Here is a 22,960-nt window from a genome sequence, read left to right as displayed (position 1 = left end):
TTCTGCTTTTCCCCTTTTTCAAGGCATAGTCTTTCAAGGGCAGTATGCGAGCACACTCGTTTGTGGCCAAGCTAGCCGTGGTTCAGCTCAGCCCGTGTTCGGCTAGGCAATCAGCTGAACTGAAGCATGCTGACCCCTTTAGCAGGAACCACATGCTCTCTTTTCTCTCTCTCTCTGGGGTTAGAGTTTGGAGGATGTGGAGTGAAGTCCTCTCCTCTGTCACTTCCTCGTTCTCTTTATTCTCGGTCCTCTTCTAATCCTTGGCTGGTTGTCCTGTCTTTATTCTGATCCCTTGCTGGTGGTCCTGTCCTTTATTCTCATCCCTTGCTGGTGGTGCTGTCTTTATTCTCATCCCTTGCTGGGTGGTCTGTCTTTATTCTCATCCCTTGCTGGTGGTCTGTCTGTTATTCTCATCCTTGCTGTGCGTGCTGTCTTTATTCTCATCTCTTGCTGGTGGTCTGTCTTTATTCTCATCTTGCTGGTGGTCTGTCTTTCTTCTCATCCCTTGCCTGGTGGCTCATGTCTTTATTCTCATCCCTTGCTGTTGGTCGCTTATTCTCATCCCTTGCTGGGTGTCTGTCTTTATTCTCATCCCTTGCTGGTGGGTCTGTCTCTTATTCTCATCCCTTGCTGGTGGTCTGTCTTTATTCTCATCCCTTGCTGGTGGTCTGTCTTTATTCTCATCCCTTGCTGGGCGCTGTCTTTATCTCATCCTTGCTGGTGGTCTGGTCTTTATTTCTCATCCTTGCTTCAGTATGTTAATATGCAGGCTTGTATACTGAGAGTATGTGTGTGTGTCAGTATGTTAATATGCAGGCTTGTATACTGAGAGTATGTGTGTGTGTGTCAGTATGTTAATATGCAGGCTTGTATACTGAGAGTATGTGTGTATGTCAGTATGTGTAGAAACATCCATAACCCAGTCCACTGGAATAAACTGGCTGTGACAGGTGCTTGCAGCTTTTGCTGAGCAGGTCTGTCTATTGAAGCTACCCAGGGAAAAACTCAGACTTACATGATAGAAACACAGCCTGCCTGGCCCAGTCACAACACAACAGAGTGGGTATGTGTGTGAGAGAGTTGGATGGGAGGAGAGAGAGAGAAATAGGGAAAGAGGGAGAGAGATGGAGAGGCAGGTGTTTATATGTATGTGAGCAATCTCTCTTAAGCGAGCACACTCAGACAAAGTGCCCAGGGATAATGCGTACAGATCCCTTGCTCTTTTTCAACTCCTACAGGCTCTGGGACAAGGAGATGGAGGGAGAGAGATGATCAAATAAAAGGTGAGAGAACTGTGTGTGAACTAGGTGAATACCAGTACACTGTAGGCCTATATTACAACTGTATACTGATGTACAACATTAACACCACCTCCCTCAATGTTGTCCTCAGAACAACCTCAATTCATCGAGGCATGGACTCTACAAGGTGTCAAAAGCGTTCCATAGGGATGCTGACCCATGTTGACTTCAATGCTTCCCACAGTTGTGTCAAGTTGGGTGGTGGACCATTCTTGACACACACGGGAAACTGTTGAGCGTGAAAAACCCAGCAGAGTTGCAGTTCTTGACTCAAACTGGTGCGTCTGAACAAGTTATGGTAGTAGGTGCCAAAGGCACTTAAATATTCACCTTCTGAATGGCACACACACAATCCATGTCTCAATTATCTCAAGACTTAAAAATCCTTATTTAACCCGTCTCCTCCCTTTCATCTACACTGATTGAAGTTGATTTAACAAGTGACATCAATAAGCTTTTACCTGGAATCACCTGGTCAGCCTGTCATGGAAAGAGCATGTTCTTAATGTTTTGTACACTCAGTGTATGTATGTCCATGCCAGTGTGTGTGTGTGTGTGTGTGTCAGCACCCAGGACAAAGCAGAGAGAGAGGGAAACGCTGTCTGACACAACGGCTGCATTATTCAACAAAGGCTCCACCCATTGAAATATTGATGCACAGTTAATTCTTTAACTCCTCCCCCTCCATCTCTCTCTCCCCCTCCATCTCCCCCTCCTCCATCTCTCTCTTTTCTCCCTCTATTGTTCTCTGTCTCCCTTGGTCTGTCTGTGTGTCTGCATGTGTCTCTCCACCTCCCTTTCCCTCTCTTCCCTAACATTAACCCTCTACCTTTCCCTCTCTTCCCTAACCCTTTCCTTCCCTAACAGCCTTTCCCTCTCTGTCCCTCAACGTTACACCCTCTACCTTTCGCGCTCTCCTTCCCCTAACCCTTTCCCTCTCTTCCCTAACCCTTTCCCTCTCTTTCCCTAACGTTCACCCTCTACCCTTACCCTCTCTTCCCTAACCCTCTCTTCCCTAACGTTAACCCCTCTACCCTTTCCCTCGTGCTACTATAAACGGGAAGTAGGGTCCCTTTTGGACGTAGCAAAGTCTGAACAAGGCTGACATCACGGCTCTAGCCCTGAAGAGAGAAGAATACTTTATCTAAGTTCAAACTGAGACAGAATTAGTCTTTTACCAAACCCTACGGTTTCATCGCCTGCTTGATGAAAAGATCTCTCTGTTCTGTTCAGGAGACCGGACTGTCTGCACTCCTAAACCTTACCCAGTCATTGTTTACCTGACATATCATGCTTTATAGCATTAGACATATGTGTGTGTGTTGACACGCAAACACACATTTAACGCTGGACATAGAAGTAGCCAATGAGCAGTTTGGAGGTCCTTATTCAAGGAACGTTGACAATAGCTGCGCTCTTTCCAAGACGCAGATGTATTTCTTTTGTCTTGGAATAAGAAAAAATGAACACACAAAATATAATTAACTGTGCTGGTGTGCCTTGACCGTAATCTTTATCCCGAAACATACACATTTAATTTATACAAACAAACACAAGCCCTCAAAAACTAAAACCTCAAACAACCCCAAACCCACATACCACACATAACCAGCACCACATAGCACAGAACTGTGATCTGAAAGTAACTGTGAATGACCAGGTCAGTGTGTGTTGTATGTTATAGGTCATGTCTCTGCTCTGCGTTGAGAGTGTGGCATGGCTCTCCTGCAGCTCCTCTGTTGGGAACTATCAGTACGTGGTGTTATGGCTGGGGAGGAACAACAGATCTACACTGACAAGGTTCTCTCCTACTGACTCGCTCCACCATGTCTTATCGGATGACTTCATCCAATCTATTTACCGACATAGATTGTGGCGTAAGACTGCTGTATCTACAAGCATTAGAAAATGCACCGTTGTCATGGGAAGGCAACGGAGAGCCTTTTTATTACTAAACTAGGTGTTTGTGACGTTAAATCGGGGGACTTGAACGAACCAATCAGCATAATATACATTTCTCGTCCAATATTGTTAGCCGACTGACTATTAAACATTATTAACAGGGTTTCAGCAACTGAACAAGATATTTACAGATGGATTATTTAGCTTTATGGGGGACACCAATCACACAATTTACCTCCATCTCTCTCTTTCTAACTCACACCCTTCCGTCTCTATGATTCTCTCCCTCACGAATGTACTCTTTCTTTTCTCCCCCTTTCCACCTCTCCAGGGGAAGGTCATATTAACCTTGACTCCTCTCACTCTCCTCATTGGCCACCTGGGTCTTGTTAGCACACATTTAACCACCATAAACACACACACACACACACACACACACACACACACACACACACACACACACACACACACAGAGAGACAGAGACAGAGACAGAGAGAAGGGAGAGAAAGAAATAAAGGAGAGAGAAGCAGAAAGCTCTGATATTTTACCCAATTCTTACCCCTGTTCAGCAGCTTATGATGGAAGGAGAGAGAGATTGAGAGAGGGGTTCCAATGGGGAGATGAAAAGGGAAAGAAACAGAATTAACACCTGAGAGAAAGGGAGAGGGAGAAACAGACAGACACACACAAAGTGAGCAAGTAAAAGAGAGAGAGAAAGAAAGACAGAGAGCGAGAGAGGAGAGATACCATTAGTAGGAGAGTGTGAGAGACTTCCTATGGGGAACAGAGAGATGGAGAACAACAGTGAGTGTGAAAAAGGTGAGATAAGGTTGGATATCTTCTCTTGGTCTTCAATCACCTAGCGAAGTGAGGTCTGACAACACTACCGACAGGCAACTGTCTTCATCTAAACTCCTCACATCCATCTACAGTACTGTGTGTGTGTGTGTGTGTGTCTGTATTTGGAGACGTGTGTGTGTGTCTGTACACGTGTGTGTCGGTGCATGATTCATGTGAGAGTACCTAGGGAAATGAAGGTTAAATAAGGATGGTATGAGATCTGGGAATATGTTTGATAAATGTGGGTATATTGAGAACAGAACATACAGTGCCTTCAGAAAGTAGTCATACCTGTTAACTTATTCCACATTTTGTTGTGTTACAGCCGGAATTCAAAATTGATAAAAAATAATAATTATCACCCATGTACACACAATAACCCATAATGACAAAGTGAAAACATGTTTTAAGAAATGTTAGCAAATGTATTGAAAATGAAATACAGACATTTCTAATTTACATAAGTATTCACACCTGAGTCAATACTTTGTAGAAGCACCTTAGACTCACAGCTGTAATTGCTGCCAATCTGGGTAAGTCTCTAAGAGCTTTCCACACCTGGATTGTGCAACATTTGCCCATTATTCTTTAAAAAACAAAAATAGCAAATTCAACAATGAGTGGTTTGGAAGGAATCAGTAGCTAACTGCAAGTGTTGCAAAGCAATCACCATTTTGCTTCGCCTGCCTGCTATTCGGTGGAGAGGGTGTGTGGTCAAAGTCTGGGTTTAAGGATTTAAATCATCTCTCTGAAATGGTCTCTTTTCCAAGCTTAAAAAGATAACATTCACTCGCAACCCCATGGGCCAGAAAAGGTTGAATACATTAGCCATGCTGTCCATCCAGCATGACTTCTTCCGTGTTTAAGACAACTGGGAACTCTGGGGAAAAAAACTAGCTCCAACTTGGAAATGACATTTTGAACGGTCATCCAACAGAATTCCACATAGGGAACTCGGGGCCTCTTTCTAGCGCTCCGACCTGAAGATCACAGACATCATGATTCAACCTTGGTTTTTATTTTTGAAAGAGTTCCCAGTTATCTTGAAAGCACCTTTGATGATAAAATTTGCCCACAAGAAGCACCGCCACGCCACCTTCCTGTTCAAGTAAGCACAACAACGGTCAAAAAATGTATGATGCTGCATATAATAGCTCATGTGCTTTTATTCACGAGGAAGGGATACTATATAATGTTGTTGGGTCTGTAACCATGAGAAGGGGATACTATATCATGTTGTTGGGTCTGTAACCATGAGGAGGAATACTTATATAATGTTTTGGGTCTGTACCATGAGGAAGGAATCACTATATAATGTTGTTGGTCTGTAACCATGAGAAGGATACTATATAATGTTGTGTGGGTCTGTAACCATGAGGAGGATACTATATATATGTTGTTGGGCGTCTGTAACCATGAGAGAGGGATACTATATAATATTGTTGTGTCTGTAACCATGAGGAAGGGATACTATATAATGTTGTTGTGCTGTTAGCCCATGAGAAAGACTGACTATAATGTTGTTGGGCCTTTAACCATGAGGAGAGGATACATTAATGTGTTTGGGTCTGTAACCATGAGGAGGGTCTGTACTATGAGAAGGGATACTATATAATTTTTTGGGCCTGTAACCATGAGGAGGTGAACATATATATGTGTTGTGGCTGTAACCATGAGGAGGAATACATATAATGGTTGTGGTGTAACCATGAGGAGGATACTATATAATTTGTTGGTCTGTAACCATGAGGAGGGATACTATATAATGTTGTTGGGTCTGTAACCATGAGGAGGGGATACTATATAAGTTGTTGGGCTGTAACCATGAGGAGGTAACTATAGTGTTGGTGTAACCATGAGGAAGGATACTATATAATGTTGTTGGGTCTGTAACATGAGGAGGAATACTATATAATGTTGTGGGTCTGTAACCATGAGGAAGGGATACTATATAATTGTGTGGGTCTGTAACCATGAGAGGGATACTATATAATGTTGTTGGGTCTGTAACCATGAGGAAGGGATACTATATAATGTTGTTGGGCTGTAACCATGAGGAAGGGATACTATAATGTTGTTGGGCTGTAACCATGAGAAGGGATACTATAATGTTTGGGCTGTAACCATGAGGAGAGTACTATATAATGTTGTTGGTCGTAACCATGAGGAGGGATACTATATAATGTTGTTGGTCTGTACCATGAGGGAGGGTCTGTAACATGAGGAAGGATACTATATAATGTTGTTGGGCCTGTAACCATGAGGAGGGATACTTATAATGTTTTGGGCCTGTAACCATGGAGGAGGGGATACTAATATTGTTGTTGGGTTGTAAACCATGGAGGGGATACTATATAATGTTGGTTTGGTCTGTGTAAGATGAGAGGGATACTATATAATGTTGTTGGGTCTATAACCATGAGGAGGTGATACTATATAATGTTGTTGGGTCTGGAACCATGGGGAGGGGATACTATATAATGTTGTTGGGTCTGGAACCATGGGGAGGGGATACTATATAATGTTGTTGGGTCTGTAACCATGAGGAGGTGATACTATATAATGTTGTTGGGTCTGTAACCATGTTTGCCAGTGACTCTTCCCATTCAAATATTATTTTTCAACAAAGTTCAGTAATTCTAGTTGAAATTGCAAGTTTTTTTTTCTTTTTCTTCTTTGTTGTTACCGTTATGGTGCCATTAACTTGCTAAAATCACCAGTGGTGGTACTCAGTGTTTTCTCCAAACAACACTATGTATTCAGGACTAAAAGTGAATTAATTGCTTTGCCACATTTTTTGCAGTATGACTTAAGTGCCTTCTTGCGAATAGGATGCACGTATTTGAATATATGTTATTCTGCACAGGCTTCCTTTTTACTCTGTCAATTATGTTAGTATTGTGGAGTAACTACAATGTTGTTGATCCATCCTCAGTTCTCCTATCACAACCATTAAACTCTAACAGTTTTAAAGTCACCATTGGCCTCATGGTGAAATCCCTGAGTGGGATTAGGAAGGACGTCTGTATCTTTGTAGTGACTGGGTGTACTGATACACCATCCAAAGCATAATTAATAACTTCACCATGCTGAAAGAGATATTCAATGTCTGCTATTTTCTTTTTACCCATCTACCAATGGGTGCCATTCAAAAATCTCCCTGGTCTTTGTGGTTGAATCTGTATTTGAAATTCACTGCTCAACCTTACAGATAATTGTATGTGTGGGGTACAGAGATGAGGTAGTRGTTAAAAAWATATYTGTTAAACACTATTATTGCACACAGAGRGAGTCCATGCAACTTATGTGACTTGTTAAGCACATTTTTACTCCTGAACTTATTTAGGCTTGCCATAACAAAAGAGGTTGAATACTTTTGTCTCACTACATTTCAGCGTTTCATTTTAAATAAATCTGTAAAAAAATAAAAAAAATAAACATAAATTCCAATTTGACATTATGGGGTATTGTGTGTCGGCCACTGACAAAACATCTACATGTAATCTATTTTATATTCAGGCTGTAACACAGCAAAATGTGGAAAAAGTCAAGGGGTGTGAATACTTTGTGAAGGCACGCTATATGTGGGTCTGTTGAGCGAAAAAACACGTACACAGTGTACAACACATTACAAAAACCTGCTCTTCCCTTTCATAAACTGACCAGGTGAATCCAAGTGAAAGCTATGATCCCTTATTGATGTCACTTGTTAAATCCACTTCAAAATCAGTGTAGATGAAGGGGAGGAGACAGGTTGAAGTAGGATTTTTAAGCCTTGAGACAATTGAGACATATTGTGTGTGCCATTCAGAGGGTGGATGGGCAAGACAAAAGATTTAAGTGCCTTTGATCGGGGTATGGTAGTAGGTGCCAGGCGCACTGGTTTGTGTCAAACTACAACGCTGCTGGGTTTATCACAGTTTTATCAAGAATGGTCCACCACCCAAAGGACATCCAGCCAACTTGACACAACTGTGAGAAGCATTGGAGTCAGCATGGGCCAGCATCCCTGTGGAACACTTTCAACTCTTTCTAGAGTCCATGCCCTGACGAAATGAGGCTGTTCTAAAGAAGGTGCTCCTAATGTTTTGTACACTCGGTGTATGTGGGTATATTGAGAGAACAGAACATACAGTGTATACCCACATACGTGTTTCTAACATGTATGGAATCAGGAAGCTGAATACTTATGGAACTAATATATATTTTTTCTTTTTTATTCATCTTTAAAAAAGTATTGAAAAAATTATTCCACTTTGAAATAGAATTTTGTTTAGATTGTTGACAAAATAAAAAGTAATCCATTTCAATCACACTTTGCAACACAATAAAATGTGAAGAAATCCAAAGGGTCTGAATACTTTTGCCAAAGCATGGTATTTTGGAATATGGAGAACTCAACATTCTATCCCTTGCATTAGTCTTTTATAGAACCGTAATGTACTAATATAGAGCACTATGTTGAGTCATATAGTGCTGTATAATATTGTATTGGAAAGCATCATAAAGTAATATAATGATAAATTAAAAATACTGTGTGGTTATCAAGATAGGTGATTGCACCTACAGTACCAGTCAAAAGTTTGGACACACCCACTCATTCCAGAGTTCTTCTTTATTTGTTCTACTTTCTACATTGAAGAATAATAGCGAAGAAAACAAAACTATGAAATAACAAATATGGAATCATGTAGTAGCCAAAAAAGTGTTAAATCAAAATATATTTTATATTTGAGATTCTTCAAAGTAGCCACCCTTTGCCTTGATGACAGCTTTGCACACGCTTGTCATCCTCTCAACCAGTTTCATGAGGTAGTCACCTGGAATACATTTCAATTAACAGGTGTGCCTTGTTAAAAGCTTGTGGAATTTCTTTCATTCTTAATGTGTTTGAGCTAATCAGTTGTATTGTGACAAGGTAGGGGTGGTATACAGAAGAAAGTCCAATAGTTGAAGTCGGAAGTTTACATACACCTTAGCCAAATAAACTGAGTTTAAAAGTTTCACAATTCCTGACATTTAATCCTAGTAAAAATTCAGTCTTAGGATCACCACTTTATTTTAAGAATGTAAAATGTCAGAATAATAGTAGAGTGATTTATTTCAGCTTTTATTTATTTCATCACATTCCCAGTGGGTCAGAAGTTTACATACATTCAATTAGTATTTGGTAGCATTGCCTTTAAATAGTTTAACATGGGTCAAACGTTTTGGGTAGCCCATTTTGGCCCATTCCTCCTGACAGAGCTGGTGTAACTGAGTCAGGTTTGTAGGCCTCCTTGCTCACACACGCTTTCTCAGTTCTGCCCAAAAGCTTATAGGATTGAGGTCAGGGCTTTGTGATGGCCACGCCAATACCTTGACGTTGTTGTTCTTAAGCCATAACTTTGGAAGTATGCTTGGGGTCATTGTCCATTTGGAAGACCCACTTGCGACCAAGCTTCAACTTCCTGACTGATCATGAAATGTTGCTTCAATATATCCACAATTTTCCTTTCTCATGATGCCATCTAGTTTGTGAAGTGCACCAGTCCCTCCTGCAGCAAAGTACCCCCAAAACATGATGCTGCCACCCCGTGCTTCGCGGTTGGGATGGTGTTCTTCGGCTTGCAAGCTTCCCCCTTTATCTTCCAAACATAACGATGGTCATTATGGCCAAACAGTTCTATTTTTGTTCCATCAGACCAGAGGACATTTCTCCAAAAAGTACGATTTTGTCCCCATGTGCAGTTGCAAACCATAGTCTGTCTTTTTAATGGCAGTTTTTGAGCAGTGGCTTCTTCCTTGCTGAGCGGCCTTTCAGGTTATATGTCGATATAAGACTAGTTCTACTATGGATATAGATACTTTTGTACCGGTTTCCTCCAGCATCTTCACAAGGTCCTTTGGGATTGATTTGCACTTTTCGCACCAAAGTACGTTCATCTCTAGGAGACAGAACGCGTCTCCTTCCTGAGTGGTATGACGGCTGCGTGGTCTTATGGTGTTTATACTTGCATACTTTTGTTTGTACAGATGAACGTGGTACCTTCAGGCGTTTGGAAATATCTCCCAAAGATGAACCAGACTTGTGGAGGTCTACAATTTTTTTTCTGAGGTCTTGGCTGATTTCTTTAGATTTTCCAATGATGTCAAGCAAAGAGGCACTGAGTTTGAAGGTAGGCCTTGAAAGACATCCACAGGTACACCTCCAATTGACTCAAATTATGTCAATTAGCCTATCAGAAATTTCTAAAGCCATGACATCATTTTCTGGAATTTTCCAAGCTGTTTAAAGGCACAGTCAACTTAGTATATGTAAACTTCTGACACACTGGAATTGTGATACAGTGAAATAATCTGTCTGTAAACAATTGTTGGAAAAATTACTTGTCATGCACAAAGTATATGTCCTAACCGACTTGCCAAAACTATAGTTTGTTCACAAGAAATGTGTGGAGTGGTTGAAAAACAAGTTTTAATGACTCCAACATAAAAGTGTATGTAAACTTCCGACTTCAACTGTATTTGGTAAAAGACCAAGTCCATATAATGTCAAGAACAGCTCAAATAAGCAAAGAGAAAAGACAGTCCATGATTACTTTAAGACATGAAGATCAGTCAATGCGGAAAAATGTCAAGAACTTTGAAAGTTCCCTCAAGTGCAGTCGCAAAAACCATCAAGCGCTATGATGAAACTGGGACCGCCACAGGAAAGGAAGACCCAGAGTACTCTGAGAGGAGGATAAGTTCATTAGAGTTACCAGCCTCAGAAATTGCAGCCCAAATAAATGCTTCACAGAGTTCAAGTAACAGAGACATCTCAACATCAACTGTTCAGAGGAGACTTTGTGAATCAGGCCTTCATGGTTGAATTGCTATAAAGAAACCACTACTAAAAAGGACAACAATAAGAAGAAGAGACTTGCTTGGGCCAAGAAAGTGAGCAATGTACATTAGACCGGTGGAAAACTGTCCTTTAGTCTGATGAGTCCAAATTTGCGATCTTTGGTTCCAATCGCAGTGTCTTTGTGAGACGCAGAGTAGGTTAACGGATGTGTGGTTCCCACCGTGAAGCATGGAGGAAGTGGTGTGAAGGTGCTTTGCTGGGGACACTTAACCAGCATGGCTACCACAACATTCTGCAGCGATACGCCATCCCATCTGGTTTGCACTTAGTGGAACTATCATTTGTTTTTCAACAGGACAATGACCCAACACACCTCCAGGCTGTGTAAGGGCTATTTGACCAAGAAGGAGAGTGATTCTTGGAGAGTGATGGAGTGCTGCATCAGATGACCTGGCCTCTACAATCACCGACCACAACCCAAATGAGATGGTTTGGGATGAGTTGGACCGCAGAGTGAAGTAAAAGCAGCCAGCAAGTACTCAGCATACGTGGGAACTCCTTCAAGACTGTTGGAAACCATTCCAGGTGAAGCTGGTTGAGAGAATGCCAAGAGTGTGCAAAGTTGTCATCAAGGCAAAGTGGCTATAAATTATATTTTGATTTGTTTAACACCAACTACATGATTCCATGTGTTATTTCATAGTTTTGATGTCTTCACTATTAATCTACAATGTAGAAAATAGTCAAAATAAAGAAACTCTGGAATGAGTAGGTGTGTTCTAACTTTTGGCTGGTACTGTATATTGGTCTGTGGTTGCATACCAAATGGTGCACTTTCCCCTATACAGTGCACTACTGTAGACCAGAGCGAGTTGGGCCCTGATCAAAAGTAATGCACTAAATAGGGGAATAGGGTGCCATTTGGGATGTATCCTGTGTCTCCTCAATCCTAAGGACTAGTGTTGACTTAGCAACAGTGAGATGTAGGGGAGAGGAGGAAGATATGAAGCTTCTGTAAGTATGAGCACTCTGTGTGAATTACTCGGGGTCTCCTGCTGTGTGTGTGTGTAGGTGTGTGTGTCAGGATGAGCCTCTTCACACATCCTACCTCTACTTGGATCATGGCACTATGACAGATTGTCTCACAGCAACTCATGCTGAATCTGTGAGGTCCCGCTGATTCTCTGACTGTACCTATGTGCATACCTGTGTCTGCATGTTTGTGTGTGTGTGTCTGTGTGCGTGTCTCCATGTGCGTGTGTGCCAGACTGTGTGATGTATAGCTGTGCGTCGGGGGCTGTCTCCCAGGTGTAAGACAGGCTGTGTGAGGTATTACCGGGCAGAGAATAGAGGAGTGATGGGGGTCAGTGTGATATTACACCCTCACTCAGAGAGCTGCCCCAAAACACCTTATCACTCCCTGAAACACACACACACACACACGTGACATCCTATCCTGGTGTCTCAGATGCTTAAGGAAGCATTGGAACAATTCCCAGAGGGTCACACACCATGCTGCTTTTAATTACACTACCTGATAATACCTGTCATATGGACCAGACAGAGATAGACAGAGAGAATAAAAAAGGGTAAATAATGATGATAGGCCATGGAAAGGGACCAGAGATGGAGAATAGAGAGAGAGAAAGAGAGAGCGAGAGATCGATAATCTCCTTTAAATATAGCAAGACAGAGATAGTGTTGTGGTGGGAAGTTACTCCAGGAAGCCATAAGGAGGAGACAGATAGGGGTTGACAGACATCAGGGAGACTAGCTTTATTGAATCAACATCACAGCACTACTGATCCCATCAGCACCACTTCTACTGAACACACACGTCTGTAGTGATAAGTTCTGCTCACTGTTGGCTGCTTCCTCAAGTTAGTTTTCATACAGCGTGATACAAAATCAACATTTGGAAAGACATGGTGTTCTTCAGGCAGACAAAGCTACAGTACAAACTAGGCCTTAAATCAATCAAAACCCAAAATTGTCAGAGCAGAAGGAAGCAAGTTTTGTACGTGGCTTGATTCATGCGTCCTTCACAAAGACACATTTTCACAGTGGGTGCGAGGCACTGTGGCTTGTAGGCCTCACCAGGTCTCACACCCACTGTGCAATTTGGTGGAGGATCGGTGATGATCTGGGGGTGCTTCAGTAAGGATGGAATTGGGCAGATTTGTCTTTGTGAAGGACGCGTGAATGAAGCCACGTACAAGGTTGTCCTGGAAGAAAACTTCTTCTGCTCTGACAATGTTCCCCAACTCTGAGGATTGTTTTTTTCCAGCAGGACAATGCTCCATGCCACACAGCCAGGTCAATCAAGGTGTAGATGGAGGACCACCAGATCAAGACCCTGTCATGGCCAGCCCAATCTCCAGACCTGAACCCCATTGAAAACCTCTGGAACAGGATCAAGAGGAAGATGGACAAGCCATCAAACAAAGCCGAGCTGCTAGAATTGTTGCGCCATAAAGTCACCCAACATCAATGTGAAAGACTGGTGGAGAGCATGCCAACACGCATGAAAGCTGTGATTGAAAATCAGGGTTATTCCAGCAAAAATGTATTTATGAATTCTTCCTAATTAAAACATTAGTATTGTGTTGTTTAAAAATGAATATGAACTTATTTTCTTTGCATTATTCGAGGTCTGACAACACTGCATCTTTTTGTTATGTTGACCAGTTGTCATTTTCTGCTAATAAATGCTCTAAATGACAATATTTTTATTTGGAATTTGGGAGAAATGTTGTCAGTAGTTTATAGAATAAAACAAAAATGTTCATTTTACCCAAATACATCTCTATAAATAGTAAAACCAGAGAAACGGATCATTTTGCAGTGGTCTCTTATTTTGTTCCAGTGCTGTATATTTTGTAATAATTTCCAGCTGAAATCTGGATACAGGTTGGATTGAATAAGGCCCACTGTTAATACATACAGATGCAATTAGTCCGTTTTATTTATTCTGTTCCCACGGCTCCCCAGGCTAAATTAGCCATCGTTTAACTATGAATACACAGCTGCCACGGCAATTATTATGACTGACAGCTCACCTCTCACCCACGATTAATCAATCAACGCTCATTACAAGGGATTCTCCTCTTCAGCGCAGACAGGCATAATATTCAATCACTGCTCGTTACATCCACACATGCTCAGATCCATCAAGTCAACGCGCCTCAGGAGAAAGAGAGGAAGTGTGGAAAGAGGAAGTGATAGAGTGATGAAGAGCTATTCTGTCCTTCTACCTCTCTGGATAAGAGCGAGTGTCATCAGGAGGTAATGATGGAATTAGTAGTTAGTTAGGTTCTCCATCAGTATCCATGGAGTTGACTCATTAAGTCTAGTAGTTAGGTTCTCCATCAGTATCCATGGAGTTGACTCATTAAGTCTAGTAGCTAAGTTCTCCATCAGTATCCATGGAGTTGACTCATTAAGTCTAGTAGTTAGGTTCTCCATCAGTATCCTGGAGTTGACTCATTAACACATATTGACTGATCACAAGGGCTTAATGACCTGGGGCTCATCAATGAAACTAGAATCTTCCCAATGAAGACAAAAACAAAAAAGGCTAGCTAACAACTCGAGAAAAGAGTTTGAAATGAAAATGCAGTCAATTTATTTTGTGTTTCTTGGATACGTGGCAACCAGTTTGATTCAAACAGACACTTGTATATCACATAAAAAGAGCCACGAATGAGAAGTTTTTGTGTTGAGAGACATTTAGAAGAAAACATCCATCACATTGATCCAATGAACATTAAAATCACTGGTTTAATATGCTTAATACATTTACTAGAGGCTTTTGGAATTCAAGAGCGTAGGAGACAAGTGAGATAAGGAATGCTGCTGTTGAATTTTCCTGAAATCACTCAGGCAAGAACCTCCTCTCTCTCCTCTCACACCCACGCCCGCCCGCTACCACGCCCATCCACGTATGCTAAATGTAATGCCCCCAAGCTTTCTTACGCCACAGTAGTTTATAGTACTCCCAAAACAATAGTCACAGTGAGAGTGTGAGTGAGATTTCATATCTCAGTCCTCCTCCCAACTTGATTGGATTGCGGAGTGTGTGTCTACTACTCCTCTTGATTACCTCTAGTTTTACAGAAGGAGGGATCACCTGGGGTCAGCCTCAGCCTGGGCTCTGATTGGCTTTTTAACCAGGCAGTGATGATGTAATCCCCGGGGGACAAGGGCTCTGGTCGATAGTGCTTTAAACCTCAGTTTGTTCCCATTAGTGTGTGGTGTGTGCCGCGCTCTATTTGTCTTTACTTGTTTGTGTGTGTGTCTCCGTAAACGTAGTGCGTGTCTCTCTGTGTGTGTGTGTTGTTTCCTACCTTAATGTATCCTCCTGTAGGCAGCAGCACAGTGTTGTCTGGGGAGAAGTGCAGGTCGGTCACCTCAGCCTCCTGCAGAGCGTCCATGCGTCCTTGTTGTCACGGAACAGATCTTTAGCAGAGTACCATCCTTCACGTTCACAGCTGAGACACGACACACACACATGAGAAACAAACAAATGAAAAATGAGAGAAATGAATGACACCTAGTAGTTATAAATGTTGGGGTGTGAGACCTAGTAGTTATATGTTGGGTGTGTGAGACCTAGTAGTTATAAATGTTGGGTGTGTGAGACCTAGTAGTATAAATGTTGGGGTGTGTGAGACCTAGTAGTTATAAATTGTTGGGGTGTGTGAGACCTAGTAGTTATAAATGTTGGGTGTGTGAGACCTATAGTTATAAATGTTGGGTGTGTGAGACTAGTAGTTATAAATGTTGGGGTGTGTGAGACCTAGTAGTTATAAATGTTGGGGTGTGTGAAGACCTAGTAGTTATAAATGTTGGGGTGTGTGAGACCTAGTAGTTATAAATGTTGGGGTGTGTGAGACCTAGTAGTTAATAAATGTTGGGTGTGTGGACCTAGTAGTTATAAATGTTGGTGAGTGTGAACCTAGTAGTTTAAATGTTTGGGGTGAATGACACCTAGTAGTTATAAATGTTGGGGTGAATTGACACTAGTAGTTCAAAGTTGGGTGTGGAGACCTAGTAGTTTATAAATGTTGGGGTGTGTGAGACCTAGTAGTTATAAATGTTGGGTTGAGTGAGACCTAGTAGTTATAAATGTTGGGGTGTGTGAGACCTAGAGTAGTTATAAATGTTGGGCGTTGAGTGCACCTAGTAGTTATAAATGTTGGGGTGTGACTAGTAGTTATAATTTGGGGTGTGTGGAGCTATGTAGTTATAAATGTTGGGGTGTGTGAGACCTAGTAGTTATAAATGTTGGGGTGTGTGAGACCTAGTAGTTATATAATGTTGGGGTGTGTGAGACCTAGTAGTTATAAATGTTGGGGTGTGTGAGACCTAGTAGTTATAAATGTTGGGGTGTGTGAGACTAGTAGTTATACAATGTTGGGTGTGTGAGACCTAGTGTTAAATGTTGGGGTGGTGTGAGACCTAGTAGTTATAAATGTTTGGGGTGTGTGAGACTAGTAGTTTATAAATGTTGGGGTTGTGTGAGACCTACGTAGTTATAAATGTTTGGGGTGTGTGAGACCTAGTCAGTTATAAATGTTGGGTGTGTGACACCTAGTAGTTATAAATGTTGGGGTGGTGTGAGACCTAGTAGTTATAAATGTGGGGTGTGTGAGACCTAGTAGTTATAAATGTTGGGGTGTGTGAGACCTAGTAGTTATAAAATGTTGGGGTGAGTGAGACTATAGTTATAAATGTGGGTGGTGAACCTAGTAGTTATAAATGTTGGGCGTGATGTGTAACCTAGTAGTTATAAATGTTGGGTGTGTGAGACCTAGTAGTTATAAATGTTGGGTGAGTACCGAACACCTAGTAGTTTATAAATGTTGGGGTGAGTGACACTAGTAGTTATAAATGTTGGGTGAATGACACCTAGTAGTTTTAAATGTTGGGGTGATATGAGACCTAGTAGTTATAAATGTTGGGGTGAGTGAGACCTAGTAGTTATACAATTTGGGTGAGTGAGACCTAGTAGTTATAAATGTTGGGAGTGATGAACACCTAGTAGTTATAAATGTTGGGGTGAATGACACCTAGTAGTTATAATGTTGGGGGTGATGACACCTAGTAGTTATAAATGTTGGGGTGAGTGATGAACCCTAGTAGTTTATAAATGTTGGGGTGATGAGACTGTAGTTATATGTTGGGCGTAGACCTAGTAGTTATAAATGTTGGGGTGAGTGAGACCTAGTAGTTATAAATGTTGAGCGTGAGTAACCTAGTAGTTATACAAGTTGGGGTGAATGACACCTAGTAGTTATAAATGTTGGGGAGAGTGACACTAGTATTATAAATGTTGGGGTTGTGTGAGACCTAGTCAGTTATTAAATGTTGGGTGTGTGAGACCTAGTTAGTAAAGTTGGGGGGTGAGACCTAGTAGTTATAAATGTTGGGTGTGTGAGACTAGTTAGTTTATAATGTTGGGGGTGTGAGACCTAGTAGTTATAAATGTTGGGGTGTGTGAGACCTAGTAGTTATAAATGTTGGGGTGAGTGAGACCTAGTAGTTATAAATGTTGGGGTGAATGACAGCTAGTAGTTATAAATGGTGGGGTGTATGAGACCTAGTAGTTATAAATGGTGGGGTGAATGACAGCTATGGACTTATTATCAACCTGGTATCTTAGGAACCTTTTGACTAGACGGCCAGAAAATATCTAACRCCAACCAGAACTACAAACTAAAATAACAACAAATATCTCACGTACTGTTCGGGCTACTTTAGTACTTTCTAACATGGCCATCTAGTGACTACCAACCTTATAGACATACAGTAGCCTACAGTTAGGTGTGCAATAATCTAGTCCTTGAATGCTACAGTATCTTGTGCTTTTCAACTTTACCTTTCAGTCAATGACTACTTTCACTGATTAATAAAGCACCATAGAGACGTAAAACAACCCTCCATTTTAATCCTGGAGTTATGCAACTAACAACCATGAGCCATACTGTCCTGTCTATATAGGACACAGAACATGCTATATTTAACACCTTGCATGATTCACTGAGAATGACTCAAGTGTTTCCATAGAAACAAGAGGGGCATATATTCTACTCTATGTACTGTAATTCAATCTTGTGGATTAAGTCAGTTTCCTTCTGTTTGGTGCCCAATGAACACAACCCTGGATGATTGACTAGACATGATTGACATGTCATGACATGATTTTAAAGTGACAGTTCACTCCAAAATAAAAGTTTGTCAATTGTTTTCGAACCTGGGAAGAGGCATGAGATGTGGACTCATCGACATTAGATCACTTTTCAAGTTCGAAAACTTGAGTGTACTCACAAACTTTAGAGTGTAGTTCAAATGTACTAGTCAGACAGTCAGTCAGGGATAGTTTGTGGAAAACAGCTGGTAGAGGAACAATGTGATTGTAGAGGAACAGAAAGGTCCCTCTGTCACGCTCTCATTTCTTCAGTCCCTAGTCTGTCCCTATCTTTCACTCTCCCGGTTCTTCTCTTTAATTGTTCTTATTTTCCGTCATCCCCTCTTGCACACTATTTCTTCTCTTACCCCACTTTCCCTTAATTTCCATCATCCCTTCTCCCTCTATCTCTCCTTCTCTCTTTCTCTAGGATCTATGCAGATGCCAGAGCCTTAGGGATTCAATCTGACTAACTGTCTTCTACTTCCTCCCCTCCTCCGCCTTCTTTCCTTCCTCTTCATCCCCCCTGCCGACCTGCACACCTGCTCCACATCCTCCTCTCAGTCTCTTTAGAGGTGCAGCACTTCTCTCGATTTTTCTATTGCTCCTTCCTTCACTCATGTGCTCACTCCTTCACCTACCCCTCAACTTCCCTCCTWKWSRRKCTRCRTRCRTCCRRCCCCTTTACTCACTCACCCCCCCTTCCATCCKTCTATCCCTACCCACCCGTATCTCTCCGTTGTCGTCACCGGTTGCTAGGCGCCGGCCGTCCCAAGAGAAGCGGCAGCTGCGGACACAGTCCTGGTGGCCGTTCAACAGGCGCACGCACTCCCACGATGCACTGCTCCACACCTGAGGGCCAATGAGAGGAGAAACAGGAGGTCACAAAAGTTTGTCGAAAGTAAAATAAAACATTTTCAAATATGCTCTTTTGAACATGCCATAGCAATTTTGGTTAGGCCACTTCTATATGCAGAGTGCCTTGGTTAATTCAATTGAATAAATGTCCTTTTTCCCTGAAGGCCTATCTGTCTATTGTTTCTCTATGCTGCTAGTCTGGTAGACCACTCAACTTAAAGAACGGAACAAGCGCTCACAGATAATGAAGCCTGGCATCAATTAAAGCCTTCTGGCTGCTTCTTTGATAGATGATACTGCCCATACCATAATGCTATTTTTACATTGTATTAACCCATCCACCACCGCCCCTCTTCGGAGGACAAATATTATTTATTTTTTTACAGCTTTTCTGCTACATATACATACATACGTGGTACTTTTATATAAAGCAGTCGCATAACAATAATACATTACCAAACTATGTATTATTACCAATCCCACCCATCAGCCACTCTCAGCCCATCCCACCTATCACCATAGACCACCCTCGTTTGGTTTCCATCTACCAGATATTTTTCAATTGTACTGTGATGTTTGAATTTTTTTTTACCTTTATAAAGTATCCACAGATTGTGCGCTAAAGATAAAAACTTTTCCTACTAGTACTTTATTATTTAATGACTGACTATGGCTTTCCAAATTGCCCAACACTGCTATTTGCAAGGTTAATGTTGTGATTTTTTAACCATTCCTGAACCTGTGACCAGAAACAAGCTACATAGGTGAAATACCAAAATAAATGATCTAGTGATTTTGTCTCTTTGCAGCAAAATCTACAGAGCTGAGATTGTTGTATGCCCCATATATATAGCATTCTGTCGGTGGCAAGAATTTATATAATCATTTAAATTAAAAAACTCAGTGTTGAATCAAGTGTAGTTTTTTGTACCAGTTCATAAACCATGTGCCATGGAATCGGTACGTCAAAAATCTCTTCCCATTTATTTTGCAATCTGTGTGGCACAGCTGTCAACATTTTTGTCCTCAAATGAATAGGGGTATATTTTTCTATTTACGCCAATTCCTTTCAGCCAATTTGTATCTTTAATATATGGCAAGCAAACAAGTTCCCTACCTTCTCCCTTTTCCACTTGCCTCCTCCATTGTGGTAGTGCTGCAATCAGTTGGTTGTAAATTAGGATTGAGCAGATATTCCCATATATTTTCGATAGCTGCATATGTGACATAACTCCTCCATTTCTAGTCATAATATCATTCATAAATATAATACCATTAAAAAAATTATTATCCATAAGGTATGTTTTTTAAATTAATCAGTATATTGTTATTTTATATAACATCTGTTTTATCTTTTCTGGAGGATAAAACTGAAATTGTAACCAGCTTTGTATGGCTTGTTTAAGAAAGGGCGATACTTTAAACAACATTTTATTTTCAAAAAGTGAATGGTTACCAGAAGTGAATGGTTATCTGTAGGAGGAATGTATATGGTGGGGTCAATTAAGGTTGGATATGAACCAGGGGCTTGGACTGTTACTGAGTAAGGGAAAGGCAATCACATGGTTGTGGTCACTGATAAGGAGGGAGAGCTGTGGATTAGTGAGGAATCGGGCCGAGGTCAGGTCACATTTAGGGAGAAGGAACAGTTTATTACCCACATCACTTACCTTCCTGCCTACCATTAAATATGTCATATTTAGAGAAAGGGAGGAGACCACCTAAAGTGGGGTATATATACACACACTTGTGCTGGTGGGAACATGTCTTTGTCTGTTCAGCTGTCTGACCCATTGGGTGAATAAACTTGGTTTGAGCTTTTCCTAGCTGTCCGTTAGTTTTACTCTGTTTATAACCTAACATAATAAAGAATACTCTGTTTATTACAAGAAAACAATGTTCTTATTAAATTGTCTCTGTCTTTCTGTCTGTCCGTCTCACTCTCACATGCTTGGAGAGAACATCACATGGTAGATGATTAAAAAGTTAATTTGGCACGTCTCGTAGTCATCTGAAGGTCAATAGACAGAGGGAGGAAGGGAGAGAGAAAGGAACCGAGGAGAGAGAGAGAGACAGATGAGTGGAACAAAAACCGTCAGTCTTATTCTATCTGACAAAGACGATCAGACTCAGGGTTCGGCTTTAACCTATGATAGCAGATAGAAAAAGACAGTGGGTGTATGTGTGCATACAGTGGCTTGCATTTTTCCTATTTTGTTTCCTTACACCTTGGAATTAAAATTGATTTTGGGGGGGTTGTATCATTTGATTTACACATGCCTACCACTTTGAAGATGCAAAATATTTTTTTATTGTGAAAAAAAACAAGACAAAAAAACAGAACTTGAGCGTGCATAACTATTCACCCTCACAAAGTCAATACTTTGTAGAGCCACCTTTTGCAGCAATTACAGATGCAAGTCTCTTGGGGTGTCTCTATAAGCTTGGCACATCTAGCAATTGGCATTTTGGCCCATTCTTCAAGGCTAAACTGCTCCAGCTCCTTCAAGTTGGACGGGTTCCGCTGGTGTACAGCAATCCTTAAGTCATACCACAGATTCTCAATTGGATTGAGGTCTGGGCTTTGACTAGGCCTTTCCAATACATTTAAATGTTTCCCCTTAAACCACTCAAGTGTTTCTTTAGCAGTATGCTTAGGGTCATTGTCCTGCTGCAAGGTGAACCTCCATCCCAGTCTCAAATCTCTGGAAGACAAACAGGTTTTCCTCAAGAATTTCCCTGTTTCCCAGTCCTTGCCGATGAAAAACATCCCCACAGCATGATGCAAACACCACCATGCTTCACTGTGGGGATGGTGTTCTCGGGGTGATGGGAGGTGTTGGGTTTGCGCCAGACATAGTGTTTTTCTTGGATGGCCAAAAAGCTCAATTTTTGTCTCATCTGACCAGAGTACCTTATTCCATATGTTTGGGGAGTCTCTATTCCAATCTCCGCTGTGGAGCTTTGCAGCTCATTCAGGGTCATCTTTGGTCTCTTTGTTGCCTCTCTGATTAATGCCCTCCTTACCTGGTCCGTGAGTTTTGGTGGGTGGCCGTCTCTTGGCAGGTTTGTTGTGGTGCCATTTTCTTTAAAAAAATATATATAATGGATTTATAAAAAGGTGCTCTGTGGGACGTTCAAAGTTTCGGATATTTTTTTATAACCCAACCCTGATCTGTACTTCTCCACAACTTTGTCCCTGATCTGTTAGGAGAGCTCCTTGGTCTTCATAGCACCGCTTGCTTGGTGGTTCCCCTTGCTTAGTGGTTTTGCAGACTCTGGGGCCTTTCAGAACAGGTGTATATATACACTAAGATCATGTGACACTTAAATAAAGTCCACCTGTGTCCAATCTAACTAATGATGTGACCTCTGGAGGTAATTGGTTGCACCAGATCTTATTTAGGGGTTCATAGTAAAGGAGTGAACACATATGAACGCACCACTTTTCCTTCTTTTTTTCCTTCACTTTTTTTAATTTCACTTTACCAATTTGGACTATTTTGTGTGTGTCCATTACATGAAATCCAAATAAAAATCTATTTAAATGACAGGTTGTAATGCAACAAAATAGGAAAAACGGCAAGGGGGGGTGAATACTTTTGCAAGGCACTGTATGTGTGTGTGAGAGAGCGCGCGCCTGCGTGTATGTGTTTGTGGATGGCGGAACCACGGCCAACCCTTCAAACTACTATTCCACATCATTACCAGAGTGTCTAGGTCCAAAGCACTAATGAAAGCATGCTGGTCTAGTGAACAGAAATAAACAGTGTGGTTAATGGGAACACCAGCTCTGAACCATTACAACACACACACACCTCCAATGCCAATTTGGATGCTGACCTAATAGCCATTTCCACAGTGAGTGACCAACTCAATGATCCTGCAACTGACAGAAGACAGAGGGGGAAACAAGGATAGAAAATAGAAGAAAGAGGGAACAATACAAACTGATGGAGAGAACGAGGAAGGACGATCGAGGGCAAAAACGTGTGGGCCGGCTTGACCCCTGGAGGGGCAGGGAGGCGTGTGGGCCGGCT

At 41.5% G+C, this 22,960-nt stretch overlaps 1 protein-coding gene across 1 annotated transcript in view; it reads right to left on the bottom strand.

Annotated features, from left to right (window-relative positions):
* Nucleotides 1-18,721: 18,721 nt before the first annotated feature.
* LOC112072446 (apoptotic protease-activating factor 1-like) overlaps nucleotides 18,722-22,960 on the bottom strand; it is a 32,843-nt gene continuing 28,604 nt past the window's right edge. The window contains 1 exon segment of the mRNA XM_070439801.1: nucleotides 18,722-18,914. Coding sequence (XP_070295902.1) covers nucleotides 18,747-18,914 — 168 coding nt within the window. The 3' untranslated portion in view covers nucleotides 18,722-18,746.

This window comes from Salvelinus sp. IW2-2015, unplaced genomic scaffold (genome assembly GCF_002910315.2).
Source record: "Salvelinus sp. IW2-2015 unplaced genomic scaffold, ASM291031v2 Un_scaffold1930, whole genome shotgun sequence".
NCBI classification, from domain to species: domain Eukaryota; kingdom Metazoa; phylum Chordata; class Actinopteri; order Salmoniformes; family Salmonidae; genus Salvelinus; species Salvelinus sp. IW2-2015.
This window is presented reverse-complemented; position numbering and strand designations above follow the sequence as displayed.